This window comes from Plasmodium reichenowi, chromosome 11 (assembly GCF_001601855.1).
Source record: "Plasmodium reichenowi strain SY57 chromosome 11, whole genome shotgun sequence".
In the NCBI taxonomy this organism is placed as follows: Eukaryota; Apicomplexa; class Aconoidasida; order Haemosporida; family Plasmodiidae; genus Plasmodium; species Plasmodium reichenowi.
In genome coordinates, this window is record NC_033656.1 from 1,729,414 (window position 1) to 1,739,413 (window position 10,000).

Below are 10,000 nucleotides of genomic sequence, written 5' to 3' on the forward strand. Positions count from 1 at the left end.
TATAAATAAAAAATTTTATAAATTTATTTTTATATTTATTTTTAAATTTATTTATATTTTTTTTTTTTTTTTTTTTTTTTTTTTTTTTTTTTTTTTTTTTTTTGGCTAGTTGAACAAAGAATAATTATCAACACAAAATATTATTATTATTGTAGTAAATTAAAGTATATATAGAAGAAAGGATAATGTAATATTATGTAATTTTTTAGAGAGAATTACACATTTTATTTCATATATTTTAATGTATAAAAATGAATAGCGTGATATATATGTAAAGAGGAAATTTTTTGCCCTCATCCTTTTAAGAGATATAATTTAAAGTTCGGAGAGGAATATACATATATAAATATAAAAATATATATATATATATATATATATATACATATATACATATATATATATATATATATTGAATATATATATGTATCTATCCTTTAAAATCTGGGGAGAGGGGTAAAATGCGTAATTATGGGTTATTGCATTTTTTGTTAGTTTTATTATTTTTAAATTTAAGCATAAAATCAGAAATCTTAAACAGGAATGATCATATAAAATATAATTCTAGCGTTATGTACATTAGAAGGAAGAAAAAAACGATTGAGAATGGTACATTTTTATTAAACAAGAAAATTAGAAATTTGAGGAACTATGCAAATGTGTACAAAATATATAATAAAAGTGAAAAAAGAAGAAAATTAAAAAATTTGATTAGTCCATTGAAGAGGTTTAATAGAGTGTTCAGTTTTTTACGTTCCCATGTGTGTAATAAAATATATGAGGTGAAAAAAAAAAAAAATAAAAAAGGATACGATATTTTTTATAAAAAGAGTAGGTTGAATGTCGTAGGAATATGGAAAAAAGGGAAACGGAATTTTTTTAATAGGTGGTTACATTTATACAGAAGAAATATAGGTGTGTTGTCAAATATAAAAAAGAAATATATATATTACTTAGATAGAATAAAGAATTATATAGAAGAAGATAACATGTTAAATTTTTTTTATATATGTAAAAATGTATTGTGGAAAAAGAGTATATTTTTCTTAACAATATTTGTTATGATTAATAGTGCTATTATTAGTATAATAATTCCTCGATATGATAATATAATATTCAGCGAATTAAGTAACAGGAAATTTGATAGGTTTGGTTATTTATTATGTAATTGTATAATGATACGTGTTTTAAATATATTTTTTTGTGCTTTAAGAAATTATATTTTTATGATAACAAGTTCATATTGTTTGAAGTGTGTGAAGAGTTTATTATTTCGAATATATTTAAATAAAGATTATGAATATTATGATAAGGTGGATCATACAGTTATAATAAATAAATTAACTTTAGAAGCACATAATTTTTCAGATATTATACCATATTATATAAATCCTCTTATACGAAATTTTTTTTCTATTATTTTAAATTTTTCATATATCTTTTATTTAAATAAAAAATTGTCTTTGGTTATATTATATTGTTTTATGATTTCTTCATTATTATCTATGATATCATCAAAATTAAAGAAGTCAAGATTAAAGAAGATAAATAGGGAAAAAATACAAAATACGAAAATATCATTGGAAGCTTTAAATAATATGAACATAATAAAATTGTATAGTACTGAATTACATGAATGTAATAAATTTTTCAGTTCATTAAATAATATATTAAATTTAGAAAAAAAAAAAGAACAATTTAATTTACTACATATGATTATAAATAAATTTTTTGTAATGATGACATATATCCTTATATTATTAAAGGGAAATGTATTATTAAAAAATAAAGAAATAGATAAACATATATTTACTTCTTTCTTTTTTTATATAAATAATATTTATTCATATATTGATATATTAGATTATTATATTGACATATGTGATATTGTATCTCAGTATAACGATTTAATAAAAATGTTAAAGAATTATCATATAAGCGGAAGACTTAGGAATATAAACGAATATGTATATGAGAACATGAATATAGAGGAAAATGAAAAAATCGATAAAGAAATAAATATGGAACAGAATATAAATGATGTGATATATAATGGAAGTAATAAATTACACAAGAATATTGTAACAAGTGGAGAAAGGACAAGCAATTTTTCGAATGGATCAACAAATGATAAAATAGATTCCATATGTAATACACAACCTTGTAATAAAGAAAAGAATAATTTAATACTTAATTATAATATACTAAATAATAATATGAAGAATATATTACATTTTAATAGTAATATAAATAAGAGAGATGATAATTTGGTTCTTCATTTTGATAATGTTTATTTTAAATATGTTAGTAATCCTCATAATTATGTTTTAAAAAATATAAATATGAAAATATATAAGAATACGAACAATGTTATAATAGGGAAAAGTGGTGGTGGGAAATCAACCATATTAAAATTGATATTAAATATGTATAAATGTACCAGAGGGAAGATATATTTATACAATAAATTAATAAATAATTATACAAGACATGATATATTTAATAAAATTACTTATGTAGAACAAGATTCTAAATTATTGAATGCAAGTATAAAAGATAATTTAACATATGGAATAATAAATAATGATTTTGATATGTTAGATTTAGTAAATATATCTAAATGTTCGACAAGTCATGACTTTATATGTAGATTAAGAAAAAGATATGAAACGCTTATATCTCATAAAACTGAATTATTAACATCTTCTCAAAAACAAAAAATATGTATAACAAGGGCGTTAACAAGATATCCCAAGGTAAAAAAAAATAAAATACAAAAAAAAAAAAAAAAAGCTCCATTAGGCAAATATATATATATATATATATATATATATATATATATATATGTATATGTATGTATGTATGTATGTATAATGTGTTTATGTATTTTTTTTTTTTTTTTCCTATTTATGAAGATCCTTTTATTGGATGAATCTACGTCAGCTATCGATAAAGATAATGAAAGAAATATTTTCGAGAATATAAGAAAAAATTCAATGTTTAAAGATTTGTCAATTATAAGAATTACACACAAGAAGGCGAACTTAGATATAGCAGATAATGTGTTCCTCTTAAAGGGTACTTAAAAAAATAAATATTTTCATAGGACTATGATATATATATATAATATATATATATATAATGTGTATATATATATTTTTTTTTTTATTTCATTTTATTTTTAGATGGTTATTTAACGAGACAAAAAAAATTCAGGATATCAAATAAGTAGAATATATAAGAACAAATATGGCTTGAAAAAAAAAAATAAATTAAAATATATATAATGTATATATATATATATATATATTATATTTTATAATAATATCTAATTTTTTTAATTGAATTTCATTTTTTTTGTTAATTGTGTACTATATTTTTACATAACCTACAAATTAAAAAAATAAAAATATAGAAAATATATATATATATATATATATATATCAAACGTTTATAAATATATAGAACTAGTTAAAGAAAAATATTACATTATATTATATCATTATATATATGTATTGTATATCATTCTAATTACTTTAACATGTCGGATAAGTCCTCTTCATTTTCTAAATCATAAGAAAGGTGAGAAGAGATCATATTTAAAAATACGACATCGTTATGATTAAATGATAGCTCGTCTTCGGAGTTTATAACAGCAATGACGGCTTCAACATTTCCCTAAATTATAAGAAAAGTGAAATGATATATAAATAAATAAATATATATATATATATATATATTAATCCTATTTATAATTTTTTTTTTATTACGTCTATGGAAAAAACGGGGACTGCCAAAATTTGTTGGATATCAATTTTGTTTTTGTCGATAATAATATCGGTATCATTAATAATTTTTTCTACATATGTGTTATCATATGTATTAATGTTGATATGATCTGGAATGTCATGATTATTATGCTTATATTTAAAAGTATTCCTTACGTTAGTATTAATATTTCTGTTATTGTTTTGATAGTTGATTGTTTTTTTAGTTTTATAGACATGCGATATAAGTCCTACATTTAATGATGTTTGAAACATATTATGTTGGTATATTGAATTGAAGTTCATATTCTTATGATCTGGTATAAATAAGAATGCATATTTTGAATGAACGTATGTTGGTAATTGTTTTGATATGTATTCTGCAATTTTTATATAATAATCATTTGATTTATAAAAAAAATTTTTTTTTTTTTTTTTTTTTTTTTTTTCTTGATTTTTTCTTTCTTCTAATTTATTATTATCTATAAATAATAAAGGTATCATGCCTAGTAAGCAACCTATAGCTATACCTATAGCACTACCTGAATAATAATATCTTCGTGTTCTATTCATTTTAAGTTGTTTATTTGTTAAATTAATTTTTGGAAAACCTATATATACAATAATTTTCTCAATATATCCTCCTATGAATATACCTAATACATCGCTGGTTAAATTTCCTAACCCCGCTGCTGCCATGGTACTAAATCCTAGGTAGGTACAAAAAGAAGAATCGAAAAGATCACCCGAAATTATCATAAAGGAATTATCAACAAATCCAAAACAAATAAATGGTATACATCCTGATAGAGCTACTAATAGGAGATCGTTTCTTTTAATATTCATTTCGTTTTTATCATGTATTTTTTCTTCAATCATTTTTTCAGATGGTTTATGATAATTCCGATGATCATATTTGTTATTATTATATGAATTATCATATGAATTATCATATGAATTATCATATGAATTATCATATGATTTATCATATGATTTATCATATGAATTATTGTATTGGCCATTTGGAGGATTTTTATTTTTCTTTATTTCTATTTTATTTTGTTCCCTTTGTTGTATTTTCATTTGTTCTTTTTTTATATAATGTCTATCATTTAATGATAAGAATAAATTAGTTGTATAATTAAGATTACATAATTTATGTAGAACATATATATGATGATGATATTTTATTTTATTATGTTTCATAATACTTTTAATAATATATTTTTTCGTTTGTAAAATATTAGAATATTTTTGTAGAAATAATATTTTTCTGATTTGTCTCATGTTATTCTTGAAATAATTCAAGTGACAATTTTTTTTTTTTTTTTTATTTGAATATATATATTTTATATTATTATTAAATAATCTCTTATTAATAATATATTTAATAGTGTTTGTATTATTTATTCTGTTCATATTTTTTATTGAAAGTATATTATGCATTATATTAATTTTTTTTAGTTTTTTCCCCCTCTTGTCTATTTCTTTGTATCCTTCAAGTATTTTTTTTTTCCCTTTAGTATCTACAGATTGAATGTTATTCACATGTGTAATTTTTTTTTTATAATTTATTGGTGACATAATTTTATAAAATGGATAATAATTTTTGTGAATATTTTTATGATATAAACAAGAATTAATCTTCGTATGATTATGTACAAAGTATTTGTTCCATGTGAAGAAAATATATTTTCTTTTTTTTTGTTTATAAAAAATGGAGCGACTAGGAAATTTTGAGAAATGTTTAACATACATTTTGTGATTTAAAAAAAAAAATAAATAAAAAAAAAAAATAAAATAAAATAAATTAAAATATAAATATAAAGAGATTAATAATATTTGTATATAAAATATATGTATTTTATGAAGATACAATAAGCTACAATAATTTTATAAAAAGGAATATATTTGTGAAATATGTATATTATATATATATATATATATATTTAATATAATATTTGAAAAAAAAAAAAAAGAAAAAAAAATTCTTCAAAATGAAGATAAATGAATAGTTCTTTTATTTTTATTATTTATATTATAACATCTTTTATATGTAATGATGCAAACACGATAAGTAAAACAATAATATGAAAAATAAATAAATATGTACTTAATTATATAATTGAAGAATTATAAGTACATATATATATATATATATATATATAATAATATATTTATATCTTCTTTGAACAAGATAAAATTTATTAGATTATTCTTGTGTATTTAGGAAAATATAAAATGAACAAAAAAAAAAATATAACATAATAAAATATATTTATGTATATGTATTTTCTTTAATTAATATTTTGATAAAATAGTAATATATAAATATGAATAAATAAATAAATATATATATATATATATATATATTTTATTTTATTCATATTAATAAATGTATCTTGTTGTATTTCTGAATTATATAAAAATGTTTTCCCTTTAATTTTATTATATATTATATATTATATATTATTTATTATATATTATATATTATATATTATATATTATATATTATTTATTATATATTATATATTATTTATTATATATTATATATTATTTATTATATATTATTTATTATTTCTTTTTTTTGTCTTTCATAGTACACCTCAGGAAATATATGCAGTATAAATAAAAGGTAAAAGCGTATTTTCGCCCCTAGAAACTTTAAAGATATAGCACAAGATATGAAAGGTATATATATGTACACATATATATATATATATATATATTTTTTTTTTTTAATTTAAAAAATAGAAGAATAATACATTATGCTTGTAAAGGATTCAAGACATAATGTGAAACCTAAAGAAAAAAAAATAAAGAAATTATGTATATATGGGAATTTCAAAAATTATTATTATGAAAGATATATAAAAAGAAAAAAACAAAATGTCATATATGTAAAGAATAATGAAGAGGATGATATTGAAGAGATACTTATATGTAATAATTTGTTGGATAATAAAATAAGGGATAAAGAACAAATACGTGATAGAGAACAAATACGTGATAGAGAACAAAAAGGTGATAATGATAAGTATGATTATCAGAATATATATTACATATTTGATCACAGATTAAATCATATTAATAAACTTCATAAGGATATTTTTAAAGACAAAATAATCTTAGATATTGGATGTAATAGTGGTATTGTTTGTTTTATGCTAAGTTTGATTTTTGAATGTAATGTAGTTAATGGTATAGATATAGATAATAATATAATAAATAAAAATATAAATTTATTAAGATTATTTATAGAATTTATATTTATATATAATAGTCAGAGTCATATGTTAGAATTATTTTTGAGTAATAAAGGTATATCAAAAATAGAAATTAGCATGTTTAAAAATATTTATTGTTTATATGAAAAATTAAAAGGTTCTAAAAATTATGATAATAAAATGAATAATACATATAAAAAAAATGGGTTAACTCATATAAATGATCTTAACACTAATAATAATAATAATAATGATAATAATGATAATAATAATAATAATAATAATAATGATAATTTCAGATATTTTCCTCTCAATATATATTTTTTGTGTAGCGATATTTTTAATGATAAATTTAAAAATCTTAATAACACATACGATATTATACTAGCGTTCTCTGTTATTAAATGGATACATTTAAATAATGGTGATGAAGATTTAATTTTATTTTTTGATCGAGTTTATTTTATGTTAAAGAAAAATGGATATTTCATATTAGAATATAATAAAGAGAAGAAATATAAATTAAGAAAAATTCAAAAGAAATATTATAAAAAAGATATATCTTTAAATTATACACATTTTGATGATATAGCACAAGGCAAGTACAACAATAATTCTAGAATGATTCTTGTAAACAAGTTTTTCTTTTTTACTAATAAGGGTGACGAAAGAAGTAACGACAAAAATAAATTAGGAATGTTCAACAGGGAAATATGTATATATCAAAAGGTATAAATTGGGTATATACATAGATATGTATATATATATATATATATATATATATATATATATGTATGCATAGATACCATTTTGTTTGTACTAATGTTAAATGATGGGGGGATAAAATTGTAATTTATTATCATGAGGTTTTTAAAATTAATTGTTTCAAAATTAAACACACAAAAAAAAAAAAAAAAATAAAATAAAATAAAAAATAAAAAATAAATGATAAAATAAAAAATAAAATGATAAAATAAAAGAAAAAATAAAATGATAAAATAAAAGAAAAAATAAAATGATAAAATAAAAGAAAAAATAAAATGATAAAATAAAAGAAAAAATAGTAGACCATATGAATATGTATTTATAAATATATATTTATATATTTATATATTTATATATTCATTTACACATTTATGATGAGAATATGAATATAAGCTTGTCCATGTTTATTAGAGCCATTTCTAAATAGTCCACTGCATATTCCTTTGACGTTAATGTAATTTTTTTTTTTTTATTATGATCTTGCGTTTCGTTAATACAAATATTCGATTTGTTGTGTAATGTATTGATTTCATTATTTTCTAGAAACTTTCTAATATAAATATTTTTTGCTATAGTAAATAGATTTTCTTTAACTTTATAACTAGTAAAATGAAAATCTGTAGAGAAGGATAATGAATGTTTTATATATGTTTTATTATTATTTGAGTTGTTATATTCATGTGCTTTAATATATCCATGATATAATAAATGATATAATTTTTTTCTAACATCATTTAAAGGTATTAGAACATGTTCACTTATAAGTTCATCATTTATTTTTTCTTCCGAATTTATTAGTAGATATTTCCAAATTCTTAATGCTTCAAGACCTGTCATATTTTCTAGGACACTTGAGATAATTTTTTTTTTATAAATATTTTTTATATTATGAAAATCTGCAGCATATGTTATAACTTGATTACATTTAATTTGTATTAATTGATCAGGTAATTTTATTAATGCATTTAAATTTTGTAATACCATATGTTTATCAACAAATATATTTTTATTTCTTTTTAATTTGCTTATTACACATTTCTCTATATATTCAAATGACAAAAATAAACATGTGTCTTTATAATCATTTTGTTCTTGCGAATAATAAAATTTTACATTAGTTAATAAAACATAAAATATACATTTAGATACTTCATTCAAATTAAAAAAATGAGTAATAAAATTAAAACATTCTTGTTTAAGATAAATAATTGACAACGTATCATTGTCAACTTGGAAATAAGTATACTTATTATCTATAAGTTTTAATAAATTATCATTATGATTATTTTTATATATTCCATTTATATTATATTCGTTATAAGTTTTTATCGATTTATTCATTTTTATATTAATATCCTCATTATGTAATTGTTTTATAACTTCTCTTCTTTTCTGTTGTTCATCAATATTATTGGGCATATAATTTTCTTGTTCTGTAATTATGATATCATCATCGATTTTTCTTTTCTTCAAATTATTTTTTGAAATATCTGTATTATCATAAATTTCGTCTATTGTAGTATGTTTTTTTTTTTTGTTATTTATTATATTTTTGTTATATTTCTTTTTGGTTGTATGTGGATAATCATTTGGGTAGATATCGTTGTAAGGGTTGTAATGTATTGGCTTCTCCGAGTTTGTTACATTATTATTACAACAAATGTTATTATTATTAATAATATCATTATTATTGTTGTTTTTATTAATAATAATATCATTATTATTGTTGTTTTTATTAATAATAATATCATGATTATTGTTGTTTTTATTATTAATAATATCATCATTATTGTTGTTTTTATTAATAATAATATCATTATTATTGTTGTTTTTATTAATAATAATATCATCATTATTGTTGTTTTTATTAATAATAATATCATTATTATTGTTGTTTTTATTTGTGTGCTTATATAATAACAATGATGTTTCGTCTATTGGATCGTTTTGCTCAAGATGAATATCATTAGAATTATCTTTCAAATTATTTGTATACATTTTTTTGTAATTATCATTTTTTCTTACTTCATTCTTCATCACATCATATTTTTGGCGTTTATCATTTTCACATTCATGCTCATTAAAATATTTACATTTCTTTATGAACTTTTTTTTTAATAATTCTAAAAATAAGAATCTCAAATAATTTTTATTTAACTCAGGAACATCTTTTTTACAAACTTCAGCATAGTCATCATTGTTTAAATTTTCTATACATTTATTTATGGTCATTCTCCCATTTTT

The 10,000-nt window shown here is 18.6% G+C and overlaps 4 protein-coding genes across 4 annotated transcripts in view; 2 read left to right on the forward strand and 2 right to left on the reverse strand.

The window, feature by feature from the left end:
* Positions 1-458: 458 nt before the first annotated feature.
* On the forward strand, positions 459-3,229 carry PRSY57_1143900 (transporter, putative; the record flags this gene model as incomplete). Its single annotated transcript, XM_012908398.2, has 3 exons — positions 459-2,753; positions 2,913-3,075; positions 3,183-3,229. The coding sequence occupies 3 exons, from the start codon at positions 459-461 to the stop codon at positions 3,227-3,229; spliced, it is 2,505 nt and encodes an 834-aa protein (XP_012763852.2).
* A 128-nt stretch (positions 3,230-3,357) lies between these two features.
* On the reverse strand, positions 3,358-5,522 carry PRSY57_1144000 (conserved protein, unknown function; the record flags this gene model as incomplete). Its single annotated transcript, XM_012908399.2, has 3 exons — positions 3,358-3,385; positions 3,533-3,675; positions 3,768-5,522. The coding sequence occupies 3 exons, from the start codon at positions 5,520-5,522 to the stop codon at positions 3,358-3,360; spliced, it is 1,926 nt and encodes a 641-aa protein (XP_012763853.2).
* A 1,010-nt stretch (positions 5,523-6,532) lies between these two features.
* PRSY57_1144100 (bicoid-interacting protein BIN3, putative) lies at positions 6,533-7,726 on the forward strand (the record flags this gene model as incomplete). The annotated part of the gene is made up of 1 exon (XM_020115001.1): positions 6,533-7,726. The coding sequence occupies one exon, from the start codon at positions 6,533-6,535 to the stop codon at positions 7,724-7,726; it is 1,194 nt and encodes a 397-aa protein (XP_019970370.1).
* Positions 7,727-8,125: 399 nt separating this feature from the next.
* Positions 8,126-10,000, reverse strand: part of PRSY57_1144200 (hypothetical protein) — a gene marked incomplete at both ends in the record, with an annotated part of 2,862 nt that continues 987 nt past the window's right edge. Inside the window, one exon of the mRNA XM_012908401.2 lies at positions 8,126-10,000. This exon is cut by the window's right edge and continues 987 nt beyond it. Coding sequence (XP_012763855.2) covers positions 8,126-10,000 — 1,875 coding nt within the window.